Source organism: Sceloporus occidentalis, unplaced genomic scaffold, assembly GCF_023333645.1.
Source record: "Sceloporus occidentalis isolate IW3139 unplaced genomic scaffold, rSceOcc1.0.p SCAF_2, whole genome shotgun sequence".
Taxonomy (NCBI): domain Eukaryota; kingdom Metazoa; phylum Chordata; class Lepidosauria; order Squamata; family Phrynosomatidae; genus Sceloporus; species Sceloporus occidentalis.
The window spans coordinates 252,954,675-252,977,960 of NW_028316982.1; the positions used below are offsets into that span (position 1 = coordinate 252,954,675).

The 23,286-nt window shown below is 43.1% G+C and overlaps 1 protein-coding gene across 2 annotated transcripts in view; it reads left to right on the top strand.

The window, feature by feature from the left end:
- The window catches only part of LOC149319999 (platelet-derived growth factor D-like), a 217,453-nt gene extending 194,543 nt beyond the window's left edge, over positions 1-22,910 (top strand). For both annotated transcript variants that reach the window (XM_089512745.1, XM_089512746.1), the window contains exons 6-7: positions 7,718-7,932; positions 22,160-22,910. In XM_089512745.1, the coding sequence (XP_089368871.1) occupies positions 7,718-7,932; positions 22,160-22,294 (350 nt within the window). In that variant the 3' untranslated portion in view covers positions 22,295-22,910. The remainder of the gene's footprint in view (positions 1-7,717; positions 7,933-22,159) is intronic.
- Positions 22,911-23,286: the final 376 nt, after the last annotated feature.

Below are 23,286 nucleotides of genomic sequence, written 5' to 3' on the forward strand. Positions count from 1 at the left end.
CCAGTTTGTATGAGCCAGTCCCTGTTTCCCGGGGACAGTTATAATTCCACTGAAAGGCTAGAGCCTGGAAAAGGTACTTTTTCTCTACTTCAACACCCAGTCAGGAAGGCTGCTGGCCATATTGACTGAGGATTATGGGAGGTGCAGTCTACAAAGTAATTTCCCCCAAGCTCTGTGCAAAGCCTAACCCTTGTGATGGTTCTAAGAATCAAACCTATGTCAGAAAAACAACATATTTGCAGTCTGCTTGAGGGACACCATACAGGCATGGTGTGTGCACACAGAAATTGGATTGATTGATTGATTTTTGATCCCAACTTTCTCCCAGCACAGGACTCAAGGCGGCTTAAGACAAATGTTTCCTCTGCTGATGCAAAGAATAATGCGACCATATGTAAAAATGAAACCACTGTATTCTGATTCACTTACTTTTAGTGGACCTCCTTGAATTATGCATTATGGGAGATTACAAGTTTGCAGTTCCTCAAAATTTGTTTCAGCTGATGGTGAGAAGAATTCTCCCATCTCAGGAGATTATCACATTGACAAATAACCTGACTGCTCCTTAATGGGATGCAGCCAGGTTGCAGGATGCAGAAGAATATTATCGCATGTAATTTGCTGTTCCTGCTGGGCAGCTGCATCCCGGGTCCCAGCTGTCCTCCAGAGACCGCTTTTCAAAGTGGAAAAGCTTCAAAGCGTGGCTGGGACCCAGGTTGCAGCCACCCAGCAGCAATGGTGGTGAATTACATGCAATAATATCCACCTGCGTCCAGTAATCCAGCTGCATCCCATTAGGGAGCAGTTGAGTTATTTGTCAATGTGATAATCCCCTTAGTGTGTAGCATGTCCTATCTTCAAGTTCAAAACTCCTTAAGAAATTTGGGGTTTTATCACACAAGACTAGAAGAGCAGACTTTTAACAGGATAAAGGTGTCTTATCCCATGATGTCATGTCTGTCCTGCTGCTGCCTTGCATTCTATTTGTTACTGCAGTGCACCTTTTCATTGACAGGCAAAACCCAACAACAGGCTCTCAATTTTGGTGCTATTCAATTTTTAATGACAGGTCCCTTCCATTGTAGTCCTGCTTCTTAGGCAGTCGCATGGTGTGAGTGGGCATGATTCTGCTTCTCTTTCCCTCTCCCCCTTCTCCTTCCCTTTGCAGTGTGTGAATGTGCACACAGCAGCCCTGTGCTTCAAGTGGGGAAAGCAGAGCAACGGTCACAGCTGCCAATATGCATTTGACAGTGCGGAAAACCGATCATGTGATCATGGATCGCCAAAGTCCTATGGTGGAGTAAAGTGTGATAAGAAATTATGCCAAACCAATATGCTTTCATCCTTAAAATAAAATGATTGTAGCAGGACAGTGTGATCAAATGCTAGCTTAGTACACCAAGAGTATATCTGCACTGCATAAGTACAGCACTTTGGTACCACTTGAACATCATTGCTCCATCTATGGAGTCATGGTATTTGTAGTTTGGTAAAGTACTCAAGATGCTCAATAACAGACTTTCATGAGGTCCCCCTGGATTACAGGACAAGAGCAGAGAGTATTCTAAATATTGCACCACACTACAAATCTCAAAATTCCATAGAACAAAGCCATGACAGATAAAAGGGTATTATACTACACAGTTACAGCAGTTTAACTGAAGATACTTCAACTGTGTATTCCTGCATATCAGGTGGTTGGACCTGTATGATTCTACATCCAATTGTCCATACTCTTTCTAAGCATGGAAAGCATGGAGCAAGCAAAATTAGAGTGCTGGGACTTTTATTAGTAGTAGTAACTGGGACAGAGGCATAGGCTGGCATCCTGTTAGTCCACTGCAATGCCCTAAGCTAAGTTTATGACCTTGTAACTGTTTCCTATTCACATTTGCAATCATGGTGCCATTGCTATGATGTGCCTCTGAAATTCACCTTAAAATTCAACCACTGAGATATGGAGTTCTGCAGTGCTGGTGAGCAGGGTACTGAAGAATGACATGTCCTACCCCTCCTACCAGGGATCAGTGGTGTGCCATGGAGTATTTACAGGACCATGTTGGGACCCAGCTTCTGCTCAGTGTACCACTGATCACTGTTGGGAAGGGACTGGATCATCCTTCAGTGAATCACTTGATAACACTACAGAACCCCATCCTGCAGTGCAGCTGGCTGGATTTTAAGGTGAGTTTCGAGAGGTCAGATCAGGGAACAGGTTGTAGCCATGACTTTGTAGCTACAAATGCTGCCATACTGCAAAATTAATGCAATTTGGCACCATTCCATCCTATGGAATCCTGGGATTTCTAGTTAGTTGTGGCACCAGAGCTCCCTGACAGAGAAGGCTAAACATCTCATAAAACTACAAAGTCCAGTCCAGAATTCCATAGCATTGAGCCATGGTAGTTAAAGTGGTGTCAAACTGCATTAATTGTGCAATGTAGATGCAGCCAAGGTGTCTGAAGCAGGATCTTGGCCACAACCCGCCTTTTCTTTGCACAACACAAAGCGCTTTCCCCATCTACCTTCTGGGTGAGAACTGAAAAGGCTCCTACACAGTTTGCATCTGTTGTAAAAAAGCTCACTTGCCAGCTTAAGCAAGAGAATGCTTGGCAAATCCCTGTTGCTGTTTGCATTGGAGAAGAAGGAGTTAAAGAGCCTTTCATTTGTGCCTCTGCTTGAGTAGCTAGCTATCAGTGGGCAGAGCCAATGTTTCTGGCTTCTCAGCTCTTGCTCAATTAAACATACAGCTTCTGTTAAAAGTAATTTGCTGCACAACTGCTGTAAGGAATGCAGATCATCCTGGAACAGCTTGGACAAACATGCAATCTGATTACCCTCCAACTGTCCCAATTTGGCAGAGACAGTCCCAATTACTCCTCTATCACATCATTACTCCTTTTTCAGCAGCCTTTTAAATGTCCCAGTTTCTCTCTCCTCATCTCAAATTCCCTGTATTTCAACTGCTGCAAACCAAATTCAAAGTGAAAATGTACTTTATACTCAATTAATTCAGCAGGGGGAGAGAAGGGGAGGGAGTGGAATCAGTGGTGTCACTAGGGTTGGTGTCACCTGGTGCAGTAACCATGGTGTGTCTCTCTCTCTCTCTCACACACACACACACACACATCATTGACCTCCTCCCATACCACACCCTACAGAATACAGAATACATCCCGGATTCGCCCCTTTTCACTTGCTGCCCCTCACTCCTGGAACCTTCTTCCCCCACAAGCAAGAGCCATCACTTCTTTAACCAGCTTCAAAATGGAGTTGAAAACCATCCTGTTCAGAGAAGCCTTCCCAGGCATTGCATAATTGTTGCTTACTATTTGATGTTCTTTTGGTGCCTGTTTATCTAAGCATTTCCTGTATTGCTATGTACTGTATATGCATTATCCTATTTGAGAGTATGTATTTTCCCTGGAAAATGATTAACCATCCATTATGAAGCCAAGCCCTCCTTCCAGTCCATCTGCCTTGGTCCAGACCTTGGAGGTAAAGAGGAACTGCTGGATCTCTTACCCTTTCCCTCCACCACTCCCTTCTCCTTCTGTGTCATGTCTTTTTAGATTGTAAGCCCGAGGGCAGGGAACCGTCTAACTAAAAAGATTGCATGTACAGCGCTGTGTAAATTTACAGCGCTTCATAAATAAAGGTTAATAATAATAATAATAATAACTTAGTAATGTTTCTTGTACTAATGTTACTCATAATGTAGTTCCCACTGAGTGTAGTGGCAACACAGTAGTTGTGATTTAAACAATTAGCAAAATTAAAATTATAGCTTTAAATTGCAATACCATACACATGTTCTAAATGTATTTACAGGTACATAGTTTTGTGTGGTTAAAGTAAATGATTGGTAAGATGTGATATTTTTAAAGAAAAATTTAAAAGAATAAAATGTTTAATTAAAATATAAAACTGGGGCCTCTCATTTCTCCTCCCAGTGAGCCTTGCTCTACCCACACCACCTTTTCAGCATTTTAAAGGGATGTAGGCAAACACAACAGCCTGTTTCTGCCAAAAGGCAGGTGTTTGGGGAGCAGTAGTGTCCCTTCTACTTAGGGTGTCACCTGATGTGGTCCTCATCTCCTGCACCCTCCTAGTGATTCCACAGGAGGAATCTTTCCCTGCCCAGTAGGCTCAGGGAAAAAACAAACTGCTGCAACCTCTCATAGCTTGTGTGTTCTTTTGCCATCTTGGCCACACTTTGATTTTGTATGGCCACACATGTCCCAGTCATCATCTGTGAAAAGTTGGGGGGTATGTAATTTAAATAGAATAAAAATATATTAAGCAAATGTCCAAGTTAAAACAACACCATTACAATCAGTCAAAAGAGTTTAAAAGAATTTCAAACCACTAACACAGAGATTTTGAGAAAATGAAGTATTCCCCCAAAGGCTTTAATAAAAATCCACAGTTTTACTTTGTGGGATAATGATACCAGTGTTGGCCTTGTCACCAACTGGGCTTCGAAGGGGAAAGTATTCCATAATTGAACTTCTAGGAGGAGAGCGATCTTTGTTATTTAGGCTCTGCCTCTTATTTGGTGTGATGGCATATTGCCACACATACCCATGTATTTATAACTTCTAGAACAAAATATTATAATATGCCTCAAAAGCTATAGGTAATGTACTTGTCACATGCTAAAATTGAGGGGATAAAGACCTGTTGAGCATTTTTGTGGCAACTATGATCTTTGTTGTGTCCCAAGTCCAGTGCAAACTGCTGGGATATGGCTTTAAAGCCTGTCTGAGCTTGGAACTGAAACAGCCTTAAGACCATTTTTTATATCACAGCCATCATGGTTACTCTGTTTGGGACTACATCAGGTACCTTCAGTGTGTGAAGTGACAACTTCCAGTGGTAAAAGGCAGGGACATCATAGCAGCTGCTTCACAACATTTGGAGAGATGTCCTCAAAATTGGCCTATGACAGTTCATGGCCTAAAGCAAGGTGAAGGAGGTTCAGATGATAGGATCAAAAACGATGCCAATTCCTGGTGGGGTTAGGAGTGAATCCACCATTTTCTGTTTTCCATTTCAAATGTATTTTACAGTCAGACCTCCATATCCACAGATTCTGTATCTACAGATTCAAGTATCTATGGTTTGAAAATATTTTTAAAAATATAAATTCCAAGAATCAAAGATTGATTTTGCCATTTTATATAAGTGAAACCATTTTATTACCTTACTGTATTTAAAGGGACTTGAACATCCACTTATTTTGGTATCCACAGGGGGTCCTGGAACCAAACCCCAGTAAATACCAAGGGCCCACTGTATTTCGGTTGGCAATTAACTGTTAGTTATTCAGCTGGTGGTTTGATTAATATTTCAATGCCTGCTTCAGAGTTTTAATTTTTCTTTTGACTATGAGTAGTTTATTTATATAAAAACTTTTTTTAACTGTATATTATATCAGTGTTACATAAGGAATAACCTCCCCTTCAGGCCTGTAGCTCTGAAACTTGAGCAATAGTTGTGCAACTCACACAGAGCATGCCAACCTAATAAATGGTGGCAGCTACAGCTAGCTTATGGCAAGGCTTCTTATGACCCCATTACTTGTGGGGGACATGGGTGAAGCACTTTGCAAGGCACCTCTTCTTTGGAAGAATAATTAGCTCGAATGGTCAATCTTGATAGGCAGTTGATTTGAGGAATGACAACTGAGCACAAAATTTCATCTGTTCAGACCAAGTAATCAATAGTTTTCTCTTCTCCTCACTCTTTGCTATGTACGCTAGGGTAACTTTTCTTTCAGTGCTTGAGTGCACCAGTAACTCTCATTGATTTTGTGGTTAGATCTCAAGCAATACATACTTCTTTGTAGAGACATTGGCACTCCTGGGAAAACAGGGCAAACCTTTATAGAGAGATGCAGCATAGATAGACCTATTAAACTAATGTTATATAGGTTTTGTGTCACAGACCACTGAAAATCTTGGTTAGTTCTTCCTATCCTCCAAGAACCAGGAATAGCATACCCCCCCCCCCCCCCGTGTCCTGATCTGGCAGAGACAGCATCTCTCCTCCTATTCTTTCAGCTGCTTTTAAAATGTCTGGTTTTTCTCTCCTCCTCCTCCTTTCCCCCTTTGCCCTCAGTTTAATTCACTTGTGGCTGCAGCCTCTTCTAGTTGGTGTGTTTTTCCTCAGAAATCATTTTTGCCATCTTAACCACACTCCAGTGCTGCTTGGCCACATGTGTCCCACCATTCCTCTGTGAAATGGGACTTTTGAAGTAGAAGGGTATAGAATTGCCTGCACACTTACAAAACTATCTTGGACCATTGGGGTCTAGAAACCTAGTGGTAAGTTTAAAGGAAAGCTGACTACAAATTCCAGCACCCTCAGCTAGCTTGGCCACTAGAAATGTGAGGTTCTGAGAGCTGTAGTCTAGGGAGATTATCTCATTGCCCTTTTCCGTCCTTCCCTCCCAACCTAAGTGTGGTCTGAAACCTTTTAAGCACGGATTTTATCACACACCTCCATGCCCAGGCTAGAGGCATCCCATACCCGATCTGGGCTTATCTCATACTTTGCAAAACAGGACAATCCCATTCTTTTAAAAATCTTAAAAGTTTTCAGCCCACACCTAGGTCATGAGAGAAAGATGGAAAAGGGTAGTGCAATAATCTTCTAGATGTTACTTTTCAAGCTGTGATTGCAACCTGGGCATTCTCTACAATACCCCAGGCCTACCACTGGAGTTAGAATTCAAAGACATAGCCCTGTTAGTCTAGATCAGTATGCAAAGGGGTACTGAGACTAAGGTCCAAAACACACTGCAGAAATAATCCAGTTTGAGACCACTCAGTACTAAGGAATCCTGAGAATTGTAGTTTATTGTGGCACCAGAGCCCTCTGACAGAGAAGGCTAAATGCTTCACAAAACTACAGTTCCCAGAATTCCCTTGCATTGACCCAGGCTAGTTAAAGCGGTTTCAAACTGGGTTATTTCTGAAGTAGTGCGCACACACACACACTACTGTGTGTTGCTGGTCCTGCTGCAAACTGCTTTAGAATGGCCACTGTAGATTCTCCATGGGAAAGTCCACCTTCTCTTCTCTCTCCTTCCTCCTCCTTTTCTCAAACATCACTAAGATTCTCGGTGTAAGGGCAGTGACTGTGAAATCTCAGCAACTGGGATGCTCTTGACTTGGCAACCCCATATGGCAAGGAAATGGCTGCTACAACATCAGGGTGGAAAATAATCAGAAAATATTCTGAAAAAATTATTTTTTTCCTGGGCACAGTAGCAAAAAGAAAAATCTCAAAAATGCTCTCAGAAAAGGTCCCTGGAGAAACCTCAGCTCAGATGTAGTAAAACAGAGACACACACATGTACAGTGGTACCCCGGGTTACGAAATTAATTCGTTCCGCCGCCGCTTTCGTAACCCGGAAACTTTCGCTAGCCGAAATGCCCATAGGCGCTAATAGCGAAAGCCGCGATTCCGTGTGAAATCGCGCCGAAAAGCACCAAATTTTTTTTCGTAACCCGAAATAACCTTCGTAACCCGGAAAAATGTTTTTAAATGGATTTTTTTCGTAACCCGGAAATTTCGTAAGGCGGCGCATTCGTATCCCGGGGTACCACTGTACAACATGACCCAAAAATAGGCAGATTGATCCCCTCCTTGTAAAAAAAAAATATTTGCCAATGGGATGTCTCTTCCCTTCTTTCTTTTTCTGTTCCAGTGGATTTGGACCGGCTGAATGATGATGTGAAACGCTACAGCTGCACACCCAGGAACTATTCTGTCAACGTAAGGGAGGAACTGAGACAGACCAATGTGGTTTTCTTTCCACGCTGCCTTCTTGTTCAGCGCTGTGGAGGAAACTGTGGGTGCGGCTTCACGCACTGGAAATCCTGTACGTGTGCCCCTGGGAAAGTGGTGAAAAAGTATCACGAGGTATGTTGCAGTCCTATTATCACTGCTGCTGCTGCTACCACTGCTACTATCACAACTACTACTAAGGTTGCCAGCTAAGGTCATCCCTGGGCCTGAGCTTTCTAGCCTACAATTTGAGACCAAGAGAGGGTGTCTTGGCTATTCAAATGCTACACATACAGATGGAGAGAGAGGGAGAACATATTTCCTGTCTGGAAATTAAGACAGAAATCTTGAGTTAAGATGTTCCCAAATCAAGGTGAAAGGAGGGGATTATCCCTTCTTATTTAGCAAGAAGGGAGAAAGAACATTTAATCCAGTCTGTTTGCTTCTACCCAGAAGATGGATGCAGAGCAGAGTGGAGGTTGAGCCCAGCCACCACAATAACTGGGGTGGAGCAGGAAGCTAACTATATACACAGTGCCCCTAGAGAGTCTTTGCAAGGTGCTGCAACAGATCAGTTCATTCTTGCAAATCATAGCAAGCTGTTGCTCTACTAACTTGAGCTTCAGATTTGCACATAGCCTTTTCTTCTTGTCTGGAACTGAGCCCACTGAAACAAAATAACTTTCACCCTTGTCTCTAATAAGAGATGGCTCATGAAAACTGGAGACTCAAGGCCAGGCCCTAAGATCTGACAACCCTAACTATTACTACTGCTATTACTATTAGTACACCACCATTACTTCCTCTGTGCTAAAAAGTAAATAGAGCCAGGATGGGGTAGCGGTTTCAGTTTTGGCCCAGGGTTTGAATCCCTACTTGTCCATGAAACTCCATCAGCTAACCCTAGCCAAGTGATATACTCTCAGCCTCAGAAGAAGGCAATGGCAAAGGTTTGCTAAGGGTTGCCCTAAATCAGAAATTACTTGAAGACACACAAACAACAAAGGGGAAACAGGGAGAATATTTCCCAGACCACATATGAGTGATGTTTGCTTCAGGGACGTCCTTATTATATGGCTTGAGCATGCACATGTACCAATAGGAAAGGAGTAGAGAGGGCTAGATGAAAGAATGGCAGAACCAGCTCCAAATAGGTGAGGTTCTGCCTTGATGTTTCCTCACACACACGCCTCTGTCTCCAGTGGCATTGGGCACCATGGCACTAGTAGTAGTTACATCCTGATCAGTCCATATGGGGAAGGGGGTGGAACAGCCAACATTCTCTTTCCCACTGTGCTCACAAGCAGACTTAATGATCCAGCCATCATTAGATAGGCTCTCATGGGGTGCATTGCCTCTAGAAAATGTTCTGATGTGCAGAGGGCTGGTGCTAGATGCCAAGAATGGTTAAAGAAAACTGTACTGTTGGATGTATTCCTGCCATCAGCCCTTCATATATCAGAAACTGAATCAACCCTCTACGTGCAATCATGTTAATAAAGTTTAGATGGAAAATGCATCTGCTGAGCCAGATTTTGTGTTTATAGGAATATAAAAGAGTACAATGGCCTTATAAAAATTCTCCCCAAACTGATAGTTCTCCCTAAACTCCCCAAACAGATGAACGTGGCACTCTCTGCCTTGTAATTATAGTGAAGGATAGCAGGGCTCATGTTTGTCACGTTTCCTCCATGACAAATGTGTTCAGCTTTTAAGGCAAAATGCATTACGCTTCCTTGGAGTCATTTGGGATTTAGGTGGATACAGGATGACCTGGGTTGACTGAAAATACTTGACAATGAACTATTCTCAAAAGAACTGCCAATGTAAAGCTGATTTTTTAAAATAAAGCTGATGATTAATTTCCTGGCTCTCAACCAATCAATATTTTCTAACCTTCCTATGCTTATCGAAAACCATTTTACTGATCTGAAATTGGGGGTTGAAGAGTTTTAAAATGAGTAATTGATTTTTAAAATGCAGTATGTTTGAGGCTGAACCCAATTTAGGATGATAAATATGAAATTGCATTGAAAAATTGTTGATAATTAAAGCTGGGCATCTCAGACTCCTTTAGATGTATATTGGTTTTGCATATATTCTTGCTCTCAGAGTTTTGTATTAATATACAGAGGATTTTTTTTCATTTTTCATGATTATACATACACGCTTAATGCATTTTATGATAAAATAAGATATTTTATATGTCAGGGATGATGGGAGTTGTAGCTCTACACCTCTGGCTCGAACTCACCACCTTGTTACGCACCAGCGCTGACCAGTTTTGGTCAGTGGTTAAAGCTTTGCTTCAAAAGCAGCAGAGTTACAGAGAATAGGCTGAAGACCCTGACAAACTCTCCAAGCCTTCTCACTCTTGCTTCCACAGAAGTCTTCCCACTTCTTCAGGATCCAGCTGGCTCTTGTATCTTCACTCAAGACACCAGACAACTCAGTAGTCTTATATAAAAGATCTACTTTATTCTACTATATACAGCTCCAAAACTATCCAATACAACAATACTCCTCACTCCTACGATCCACTGCTACTACCCACACAATACATTAGGATTCATAGCCATTATTATAGTCCTTGGATCATACCACCCACTCTTGTCAGTTTCCACCCAGTGGGCGTGTACATCCATTCTCATTGGTTCTCTTGTTTCTACCTAGAATTAATGATTTCATCATCTCAGCCTTGACCACTTAACAATTCTCCGGTGTGTTCAATTATCCACTTTGCATTTCTGTCCTTGGCATTCAGGACTTGTTAATTCCATTACCTTCTACACCTGTGTGGCTCTTAATTGCTTCTGCTGAGTCACCCTGACTCTCACATACATGTTTTATTTCATTCACTGTATATCCCATGTTGCTTTTTCCTTAACATTATATGCATTGATTTATGTATGATTCCTCACTCAACCATGGAAACCAACTGGTGACCTTGGGCAAGTCACACACACTCAGCTCCAGAAGACCCCATGACAGATTCACCTAAGGTTCACTGTAATGGCTTGAAGGAATACAGCAAAAGCAGCAACAATCTTCTTAAGTGCACATTAGCTTGGCCAATACAAATCAGAGTGGCACACTTCCAGATGCAAATTCACAAAAACCTTTGAGCATGCCTACTTATTCCACCCAAACATGTTAATTCTGAAAAATTCTGAATTTTGAATTCTGAAAAAAACCTTCTCTTGATCCCCCCTCTTTGTCTAGCTATCGTCCGATTTCTCTTCTTCCCTTTCTTTCTAAGGTTTTGGAACGGGTTGTTTATTCGCGCTGTCTTGAGTTTCTTGAAGCCAATTCCATCCTTGATCCCTTTCAGTCTGGTTTCCGCCCAAGGCATTCTACAGAGACAGCTCTCACTAAGATCTCGAATGACCTTTTACAGGCCAAGGCTAATGGCCTTTACTCTGTGCTCATCCTTCTCGGTTTGTCTGCAGCCTTTGACACTGTTGATCACTGTGTCCTAATTGACATAGGCGCATTACAGACTGCCGAAAAGCGGCAGCCTGCACCCTCCCCTTTCCCCACCGAATCGGAGCCTCAGCGGCCAGAGCGGCAACCGCTGAGGCCCCGATCTGCCGCTTTGCAGGCCCCTTCCCCGAGGCCTGGAAAGGGGTGTCCTTGGGGCTTCAAGCCCCAAGGACACCCCGCGGCAATGGGGAGGAGGAGAAAGGGGCCGCTTGGCCCCTTTCTCCCTTGCGTCGCTGGGCGCAGCCATCTAAAGGCTGCGCCCAGCAACGCAAGACAGGCTCCTTCCTGCTCTGGCAAAAGGACGCACTAAGCACCCTCGAGTGGCGCAATGGCTTCACGTCCGCACCACCTCATTTGGAGGTGGCACGTTTGTGACGCCATCATGGCGGCCCCCATGTAGATGGGGCGCCGCCATCTTGTACGTCCTTTTTAAACCTAGGACATCCTGAGGATGTCCCTTATGGCGGTTTGTAAAGCGCCATACTCTCTGACCTTGGGTTCTCAGACTCTGTTCTTGACTGGTTTAGATCTTACTTGTCTGGCAGATCTTTTGCAGTAGTTGCAGGAGGTCAGACTTCTTCTCCTGTTCCCTTATCTGTTGGAGTTCCCCAGGGCTCTGTTCTGGGTCCCCTTCTGTTTTCTCTCTACACACTGTCCTTAGGAAAACTCATTAGCTCTTTTGGTTTTTCCTACCATCTGTATGCCGATGACGCCCAGTTGTATCTTTCCACGCCTGACCTTTCTCCAATGCTTGAACAGCAAGTCTCGTCTTGTCTCACAGCTGTCTTGCAGTGGATGTGCCATGGGCGTTTGAAGCTCAACATGTCCAAGACAGAGCTTCTTGTCTTTCCTCCTAAGTCCACCCTTCAACACTCCTTTTCTGTCTCTGTGTGCAACACTTCTATTCAACCAGTCCAGCAAGCCCGTAGTCTTGGTTTTATCTTTGATTCCTCTCTGTTGTGTATCCATCAGATGCAGACCACAGCCAAGGCTTGTAGATTCTTTTTGTACAATATTGCCAAAATCCGACCATATCTCTCCACATGCACTGCCAAGATCCTGGTCCATGCCCTAGTGATCTCACGATTACTGTAACATCCTCCTGGCTGGACTTCCTCTTTCTCACCTCCGTCCTTTAATCTCTGTCCAGCATTCAGCTGCACGCATTATCACTACTGCCCAGCGCTCTGACCATATCTCTCCTGTCTTGGCATCCCTTCACTGGCTCCCCCTCCCTTTCCGTATTCAGTATAAGCTCCTGCTGTTGACATTTAAAGCCTTCCATGGTCTTGCCCCTCCTTACTTATCAGACCTTCTTTCTCCTCACCTTCCCCACCACCATTCCCTTCTCCTTTTGTGTCGTGTCTTTCTAGATTGTAAGCCTGAGGGCAGGGAACCATCCAATTAAAAAGATTGCATGTACAGCGCTGTGTAAATTTACAGCGCTTTATAAATAAAGGTTAATAATAATAATAATAGGGCCCTCCATTCTGGTAGTCAAGGTCTCCTGTCTCAGCCCAGGATTTCCTCTGCCCCATCCCAGATTCGCCCCTTTTCACTTGCTGACCCTCACTCCTGGAACCTTCTTCCCCCACAAGCAAGAGCCATCACTTCTTTAACCAGCTTCAAAACGGAGTTGAAAACCATCCTGTTCAGAGAAGCCTTCCCAGGCTTTGCATAATTGTCGCTTACTATTTGATGTTCTTTTGGTGCCTGTTTATCTAAGCATTTCCTGTATTGCTATGTACTGTATATGTATTATCCTACTTGAGAGTATGTATTTTCCCTGGAAGAAGATTAACCATCCATTATGAAGCCAAGCCCTCCCTCCAGTCCACCTGCCTTGGTCTAGGCCTTGGAGGTAGAGAGGAACTGCTGGACCTCATCCCCCTTTTCCTCCACCACTCCCTTCTCCTTTTGTGTCATGTCTTTTTAGATTGTAAGCCGGAGGGCAGGGAACCGTCTAATTAAAAAGATTGTATGTACAGCGCTGTGTAAATTTACAGCACTTCATAAATAAAGGTTAATAATAATAATAATAATAATAATAATAATAATAATAATAATTCTTTATAGAATTTCACACACCAGACAACCAATGTGCCAAGTTAGTCTGCCTTCCAGGTGCTAGTTGTTGATGGACAATTTCAAGTTCTCCCCCCCCCCGCCACCTTTTTTTTTCTAGATTAGGGTTGGGCAACTCAAATAGAAGACATCTTGGAATCATGGGCTTCCTCTAGAAGCCCTCCAAATAGAGCCTGTCTTCTGCAGAGTATGACATAAAGCCACCCTATCGACAACCACAGGGTATATATCAAGAATGGGCAAATGCAGAGCTGACGGAGGCCATTTTTCACCTCAGTACCACTGCTCCTGACACAACTAGTAGTGATGTCACATCCCTTTTGGTTAATTTTTGGCTGGGGGGTGCAGACTGCACCAGGTGACACCCAAAGGCAGTGACACCCAATTGGACTCTCCTTCCCTTTCGGCGCAGGGGGGCACATTTGCAACCTTGCAAGCTGCTCCATCTAGGGTTCCCTCTACAGGGGAAAAACCTAGTATGGAGGAGGAGGGCCAGCATGCTGCCACCAACAACCCACACACACCCCCAGCTGCCTTCTGAATCTAGCGTGGACTCAGAAGGCATTAAGGAAGGGAGAAAAAACTGCCCTCCGAGGATTTGGAAGGCACAATGGAAGGGAGGTTGCCCTCCAAGTTCTCGGAGGAGTCAGAAGGCTTGGGGGAGGCTGCCCTTTATGCCCCACTTCCATAAGCCTACTCCCTGGAAGCCCAACCCCTTGCAGTGGGTGACATCCAGGCTGGGAACGCCACTGGGTTAGTGGGCAGTTTGGAGCATTGGGAGGGTGTTCAGGATGGGGACGACTGTGTTGGATGGTGGCTTTGAACCATTCTTGAACAAAAAAATAATCAAAACATTGAATTTGAGGAAGGGGCTGAGGACTTTAAGGGGCTTCAGGGGACACAACATGGTAATCCACAGGCCACATGCAGCCTGCGAGCTGCCTTTTTGGCATCTCTGGTATATATGCCCACTTTACAAGGCTTTTAGATATCCACTGATACTGGATCTGGATTGTATGACCAGTCAAATAAGAATGCACTTTGAAACAGTGAGGACTGATTGTCCTCTGAAAAATATTATATGGGACCGCTTTTTGAATACATCTGTTTTGACCACTACAGCTATATAACAAAGACTTTCCAATTTAGGCAGGCTTTTGGCAACTGTCTAGGACAAGCTGTTTAACAGGCAGAACAGTGCTTGGGAAGAACTCTGCTTCTTAAGATTTCCCCCCTTAATTCTCTTAATATATACACTTTTTAAACTATTTATGATTCAGCTGTGTTTCATTATGATAAGTCACTGGAGCCCTGGTGGCGTAGTGGTTAAATGCCTGTACTGCAGCCATTCACTCAAAACCACAAGGTTGCGAGTTCAAGACCAGCAAAAGGGCCCAAGCTCGACTCAGGCTTGCATCCTTCCGAGGTCACTAAAATGAGTACCCAGACTGTTGGGGGCAAATTAGCTTACTTGCTAATTAGCTTACTTGCTGTTCACCGCTATGGTCTTTGGAATAGCAGTATATAAATAAAAAAAAAACTGTGTTTTTATTTGCACTTGTCTTTTTAATCGTGGTTTGAGCTGCCATAGGCTCCACTGGTGGGAGAGAGGTGGGATATAAGTCAAATAAATAAGTAAATAAATAGGATCCCTTTAGCTATGCAATACCTGATATGCATTCTGCACTGTTCAGTCCTTACATGGGCTGGGCCTTGTACCCTTGGCTGAGTGTTCCTACTGATACTAAAAGAGAAAAAAGCATTAGAGTCCATCATATTACCTGCTCCTTGCCCTTGCAAATAGTGGTGTGTGTTTTAAAGAATGGCTAAAAAATGTGGAGCAAAGCTAGTGAAGAGCAATTAGCTCCAGGACATAGCAAAATTAAAGAATCTTCCCTAGAAAGAATGCACTGGACTAACATCATTCTTGTCTTTGATGTATCCAATATAGATTTGTCTTCACAGCTCTATTCATGCTAATGTCTACATCTGTGTTCATTGTACTTCTAATTCATCCCTAAAGGATACATTTACATTTAAATTTACAAAAGCCAGGTCATTCAAAGCTAAAGCTAGAACATGGTCCTTAATTAATTCAGGTTGCCGAGATAAAAAGAATGGAAGGAATTAATAGGAAGGTGTTGGACTTGGTGAGTTAATTCCTCCACCTTTTTGTCATTCCAGCAGAATGCACACTGTGCTACATCATGCCTAGCTACTGATTTAGAAGTCTGTTTTTCTGACATGGTAACATTCAACACAACCCCTTGAGCTTCACTATAAATGATCATAAATTAAATTAATATTTGTATGTTGCTTAAGCATTCATCCTGCTCACAAAACCAGGCTAGTACATTTTAATGCAGGCAGGCTCATAATGTAATGGTTTTCTCCTCTCCTCCTCTTTGGGTTTGTTATTGCAAAAGCACAGTAATTCCTTTTTCCATCAATTAATTCCTTTCCCAGACAATGAAGATATTATTATATCACATTAGGATTACAACACAATGGGGAATAAAATCACTTGTTTTGCATTGTAACTCTAACTTTTTAGTTACTTTTAGTTATTAGGGTGTGCTGCCCCAAAATGCTCAAGGAGGAATAGTACATGGTTCAGGCTTATGCTATGCTGGATATTTTGTTGTAGGTACTCTTTCACCCTCTGGGATTGCAATAGCAAATCCCCATAATAAGTTTTCCTTAGTGTCAGGATACACTAGAAACAACTTGACTCTGAAGGCACACAACAACATGGAAGTAACAACAGGGTGGGTCCAGTCAAATCAAGTCAGGTCAGTGTCATTGAGGTTGCTACAGGAGCTGATAATCTAGTGTCTTTGACATGTTTTGAGTAACTATTCCCATAATCTCTGCCAGCTCAAGCTTGTGGATATATTACAGAATTTGAGGTTTCCTGTGCCTTGAATTACAACAAGCCAGGGTAGGGCAGGTCAAGTTACAGTAAGATTTGCAGAGTTGTGAACACCTCTGTGTGCCAGTGTGTGCTGTGTACCTTCAGGTTGTGTCCCTAAGGCTAACCTATCATGGGGTTTTATTGGCAAGATTTGTGCAGAGCAGGTTTGCCATTGTCTTCCCCTGAAGCTGAGAACATGCGACTTGCCCAAGTCACCCAATGGGTTTCATGGCTGATTGGGAAGTGAACCCTGGTCTCTAGAGTCACAGGAATGCTTCCTGTTTCCTTCACTTCAGAGCACAGGGAAAGAAGGAATGAAGTGATGCATTTCCTCTAAGCATGCATCTTCATGCATTGCATCTCCTCTCTAGACAGGAGCCCAACATTTTCATGTTCTGATTTTCTAAAATGGAAGGCACAGATAGTGTGGCAATAATCATGGCAAGGCATGATGTGGTTTGTGAAAATCTGGTTTATGATTTGTGGACCACCTTCTGCTATCAAACCGTTGTTTGTTATTCAACCACAAATCACAATCTGATCCCATGTTTTGTTTTTTCTTAATAATAATAATAATAATAATAATAAATTTTATTTTTATACTGCTTTTCCAGAAGATCAAAGCAGTGTGCACAAAATTTAAAACCAGTTACAAACACATCATAAAATAGATAAAACCAATAACACAATATACAATATACAAATCTAAAAACAATCATTCGAAAGGGTGAGACAGAAAGTTGATGGGATCAAAGTACACTAGTTCATTTTCCAGAGGGGAAGGCTTGGCAGAAGAGGAAAGTTTTGAGCCTCTTTTTGAATGTTTCTAGGGGGGTGGTCAGGCGGAGTTCCTCAGGAAGATTGTTCCAGATTTGTGGGGCCTCTACTGAGAAGGCCCTCTGGGATGTAGTAGCATATTTAGATGATGGAATTTCTAGCAAGTTCTTCCCAGTTGTTCTGAGTGTGCGGGGCGGATTATATGGGGAGATGCGGTCCCTCAAGTAACTCGGGCCCAAGCCATGTAGGGCTTTATTGGTAATAACCAACACCTTGTATTGCACTCGGAAGCGAATAGGCAGCCAGTGCAGATCTTTCGGAATACAGTGGATCCTTGTTATACGCTGGGGTTTGGTTCCAAGATCCCCCGTGTATAACAAAATCCGTGTATGCTCAAGTCCAATTAAGTATAATGACATAGCAAAATGGTGTCCCTAATAAAAAATGGAACATCAAGGTAAATTTATACTTTTTTGGAACATTTTCAAACTGTGCATACTTAAATCCGTGTATAAAAAATCCGTGTATAAGAAGGGCCGACTGTAGGTGTTATATGGTCAAACCTGGAAACACCAGGGACCAATCTGGCTGCCATGTTTTGTACTAGCTGAAGCTTCTGGGCTTGGTACAAGGGTTGCCCCATGTAGAGCGCATTACAGAAATCTAAGTGAGAGGTTACCAGAGCATGTACCACAGTTTCAAGGTCCCTTTGGCCCAGGTAGGGTTGCAGCTGGCATATCAACCGAAGTTGATAGCAAGCACTTCTGACCGTCACATCTACTTGAGATGTCAACTGCAGAGACAAGTCCATAAGTACTCCTAGACTGCGAACTTCGTCCTTCAGGGGAAGTGTGACCCCATTCAGGATAGGTGGATAAACTTCCTTCCCCAGGCCTGGGGAACCTATCACCAGTACTTCCGTTTTCTCTGGATTCAAACTGAGTTTGTTTTCCCTCATCCAGCCCATTACCGACTCCAGGCAGGCGTTCAGAGGAGAGACCCCATCCTTAGTCACTGAATCAGTCAGGGGCACAGAGAAGCATATTTGGGTGTCATCAGTGTACTGATAACACCGTGCCCCGATGATCTTTCCCAGCAGTTTCATGTAAATGTTAAACAAAGTGGGGGACAAAATAGCTCCCTGAGGGACACCAGATGTGAGTTCCCTCTTAGAGGAGCAAGTGTCCCCCAACTGCACCATCTGGAATCTGCCTGAGAGGTAGGAACGGAACCACTGGAGTGCAGTGCCCCCAATACCCAACTCCCTCAGGCGTTCCAGAAGGATACCATGGTCAATGGTATCAAAAGCTGCTGAGATGTCCAAGAGCACCAACAAGGTCACACTTCCCCTGTCGATACCCAGACGGAGATCATCGACTAAAGTGACCATGGCAGTCTCAACTCCATAACCCGCTCTGAAGCCAGTTTGAAATGGGTCCAGATAATCAGTTTCGTCCAAGACAGGAGTGGGCAACTGCCATGGGCTGGAGAGCCACATTAAACCCTGCAGATCTCAAAGCCCCCCCCCCCACACACACACACACACACACACTGAGCCACTACTGGAAATCAGCAGCACAATCAGACATTGGCACCAAGAGATCCACATGAACACACACACAAACACAGCAAAGACTTATTTCAAATTTGCAGAATTTCATTTAAAATGCTGTAACTGTGCCAGGTGACCTTCCCCCACCCCACCAACTTCATTTCAGATTTTCTAAATAATCCTAAGCATAAGAGTATTGCATGGAAGCTAGGACTGGAACTTGAAATATCAGTCCCTTGATCATTTTGCAAAGCTGCCCAGTTCCTGTGTTATTCAAGCACTGCTTTGCTGTCTCAGATGGGAAAGTACCTGCCAATTCATTTTTCTCCTGTTATCTGCAAAGCACATATACCATGCTCATGTTTCTTAATAGAAAATACAGAAACGACAAAATCCCTAAACTGTCAGGAGGTATGTTAGTTTAAACCCTCGACATATTCCCATCCCTCCTCTTGTGCTTTCATTTAAGAAAAAGAAAAAAGTCATATTCACTGAACAATATCTTTGCATTTTTAAAGTTGTTGTGTATTAATTAGATTGTGAAAAAGTGTTTGGGTTACTGCAAAAAAGCTATATCTGGAATTCTGTTGTGGTTTTACACTGGAATAATTGCTGTTATGCAAGTGATTATGGTTTTTCTGTAGGCTGTTCAATAGCTTACTCTCCAACTGTCCTGATTTGGTAGGGACAGTCCTGATTAATTTTTTATCATCCCACATCTTCAGATGTTTTTACAGTGGGACCTTGGGATCCTGTGGGGTTTGGTTCCAGAACCCCCTGTGGATACAAAAATCCATGGATGTGCAAGTACCATTATATACATTGGCATAGTAAAATGGTAAAGGTAAAGGTATTCCCCATTGACAAGGTTGTCAAGTCGTGTTCGACCATAGGGGGCAGTGCTCATCTCTGTTACTAAGCCAAAGAGCCAATGTTATCAGAGACTGCTCTGTGATCATGTGGCCAGCATGATTGCACAGAACACTGTTACCTTCCCACTGAAGTGGTACCTACTTATCTACTTGCATTTGCATGCTTTCGAACTGCTAGGTTGGCAGAAGCTGGGAATAGTAATGGGAACTCACCCCATCGTGTGACACCCAGGCCTCGAACTGGCAACCTGCCGATACTGCAATCAACAGCATTTTAACCATTTGAGCCACTATGTCCCTTAAAATGGAACCTTATATAAAATGGCAAAATCAAGATTTGCTTTTGGGATTTTTTCTAAAATATTTTCAAGCTGAGGATGGTTGAATCAGTGGATGCAAAATCTGTGGATATGAAAGGCTGACTTTAAAATACTCCAATTTCTCTCTCCTTCTCCCCATTTCCCACTTTGTTCTCAGATTACTTCAGTTGCAACAAACTGAATCTTGAGTTTTCCAGGAGACTCAAGCAAAAGCAAACTAATGCAGCCTCTCCTGGCTTGTATGCTCTTCCCTATTAAGAATGTTTGACATCTTGACTGCACTCTGATGTTGTTTGGTTACAGGTGTACAAATGTTCACCTGTGAAATGCTGGCAGGTATGCAATGGTATCATTGATTCTTAAGGAGCCTTGTTATGCCAGTGTAAATCATTGTATAAATAGCTGTGCAATCCAAGAGGCTACATAAGTGCAGCTATTGCCAGGAGGCAAAGAGCTGGATCAACTGTTATCAGGGTTAGATATGATAGAGCCATATAACCATAGGAGTTTATCACACAAGGGAAAATGTGGAGTTTAAACAGTGATTAATCTGTGAAAATAGCGCAATTGACATTAAAACACAATTAAAATGAGATTAACAGGAGAGCCATTATTCCATGAATAAACAGGAAAAAGTCATTCATGGGAATTCACTTTAATCACATTTCATCTTGACATCATGTGAAAACCATTAGCGCAATTGCAGAATTATCACAGGTTAATCACCATTTATACTTCCAATTGTCCCCCGTGTGATAAACCCCATAGAGATGGAACAGACCTTAAGGGTCATCACGTCCAACCCCCTGCCATGCAGGAATACACAATCAAAGCACCCCACACAGATGGCCACCACACTGTCAAACAGCTCCTATTGTCAGAAGTTCTTCATAATGTTGAGATGGAATATCTTTTCCTGTACTTTGAATCCATTGCTCTGGGTCCCATTCTCTGGAGCTGAAGAAAACAAGCTTGCTCCATCTTCAGTATGACATCTTTTCAAATATTTAAACAGAGCTATCATATCATCTCTTAACCTTCTCTTCTCCCAGCTAAACATATTCAGCTTCCTATGCTCCTCCTCATAGAGCATGGTTTCCAGATCTTTTACCATTTTGGTCACCCTCCTCTGGACACATGACTACCCATAATTTTAAAAAGCCAGAGTTTTTAAGTCATCAACAAACCAGTGGTTTAAACTGTGATATTTGGGCTAGTTAGCATGAGTTAGGTAGTTAGCATAAGTCTGGAGTCGGTAATGGGCTGGATGAGGGAAAACAGACTCAGCCTGAATCCAGAGAAAACGGAAGTGCTCGTGATAGGTTCTCCTGGCCCAGGGATGGTGGTATTTCCACCTGTCCTGAATGGGATCACGCTTCCCGTGAAGGACTCTGTACGCAGTCTGGGGGTGCTTCTTGATTCGTCACTCCACCTTACCTCACAGGTGGATGTGACGGTCAGGAGCACCTGTTATCAGCTTCGGCTGATACGCCAGCTGCGTCCCTACCTGAGCCGGGGGGACCTAGAAACAGTAGTACATGCGCTGGTAACCTCTCGTTTGGATTTCTGCAATGCGCTCTACATGGGGCAACCCTTGTACCATACCTGGAAGCTGCAACTGGTGCAGAATATGGCGGCAAGACTGGTCACTAATACACCTAGGACCAGTCACATAACACCGGTCTTAAAAGAGCTTCATTGGCTGTCTATTCGCTTCCGGGCACAATACAAGGTGTTGGTTATTACCTATAAAGCCCTAAATGGCTTGGGCCCAGGGTACTTGGAGGACCGCCTCTCTCCATATAATCCGCCCCGCACACTCAGATCAGCTGGGAAGCAAATGTTAAGAGTTCCGGAGGCTAGATTGTCTATCACCACCAGGAGGGCCTTTTCTATCTCGGCCCCCAAGATCTGGAACTCGCTCCCCGGCGAGCTCCGCTCGGCCACCTCCTTAGTCCAATTTAAGAAGGGGCTGAAAACACACCTTTTTGAGCAGGCATACCCCTGACTCCCGAATGCTCTCCCCCCCCCCCTTCTGACAGCACTGTTGAGCTGGCATGAGATATGGTTTATTGTTTACTGTGTTTTTAATATATTGATGTTTTTATATTGTAAGTTTTACATGTTGTTAAACCGCTTTGATCAATGGAAAAGTGGTATATAAATAAAATTTTATTATTATTATTAAGTTGTATGAGCATCATAAAAAGCCAGATGTCAACAAACCATACCATAGATTGTGTGGTGTTTGGCATGTTTATTGGCTGTATACTTACCTTTTCTTTGGAATTAAATGTACACAGTGAATTCCTGCTCCTCTCTCATTGGCTTCTAATCTACCATCCATTTTCTTTTCTAGGTGCTGAGATTCATTCCTGAAGCAGGTCATACCCGGTGGCGGCGCAGAACCAAGAACAATATGGCACTGATCGATATTCAGCTAGAACACCATGAGCGTTGTGATTGCATCTGTAGTGCTAGACCACCCCGATAAAAAGAGAGTAGACTGTCCCATCTGCAACTTAAAGGATTCTTCCTCTTGAATGAGGAACTAGCCTCGGAGACTGTCCCAGTGGCCCCCAAAGTTTGCTGACATCTTGCAGTGTTACTGGTAGAGAGATCCACAGCCTTCTGATGCATAGTACTAAGTGCCATGACAGCTAATCATTCACAATGCAGATTTCAATAGATGAATGCAAATCTGTGATTAAGTATTAGAAAGAAAAAGAGAGAAACCTAAAGTGAGAAATCTTCAGTGCCTCCAATGAGATCTAGCTGTATGATGCCAGTAATTTTGGGGGTCTGAATTTCCTTTAGTAGACTATACCCTACATGCAAAATTACTCATGCAAACATAACTGCCTTGGAGTGTGGTGGAGTCTCCTTCTTTGGAGGCTTTTAAACAGAGGCTCGATGGCCATCTGTTGGGGGTGCTTTAATTGTGTGTTCCTGCATAGCAGGGGGTTGGACTGGATGGCCCTTGAGGATTCTTCCAACTCTATGATTCTGGTGTGTATTCACATACTTTTGCATGTAGGGTTTAGAAAGCTCATAGCTCTTCATAAGCACAGGCCTATTGAACTAAGCACACTTAAAATGTAAATAAGGGATGGGAGACATTATATATATATATATATATATATATATATATATATATATATATGAGAGAGTAGCTAATCCAGTTTATGCACACAGCTCCTACTCCAGCAAGCATGAATAAAAGTTTCTAGCTGGGGATCTTGGGTACTACATATCGTATCCTGATGCAGCATTGAGAATAGAGTGGGAATGCACATGTATATGCATTCATTGTAAGATACAGAACCTAAGAAGGAACACTGTACATTAAGCAATCTAGGCTAGAGAATGGTAGGACTGGTATATAGTCTTCTGCATGCTTGTATACTTTTCCATATTACTCTAGAGAACTTCCCCAGTGAACTGACCTATCTTCCTTCAGATTTCAAACTCAAAATCACCAAAACA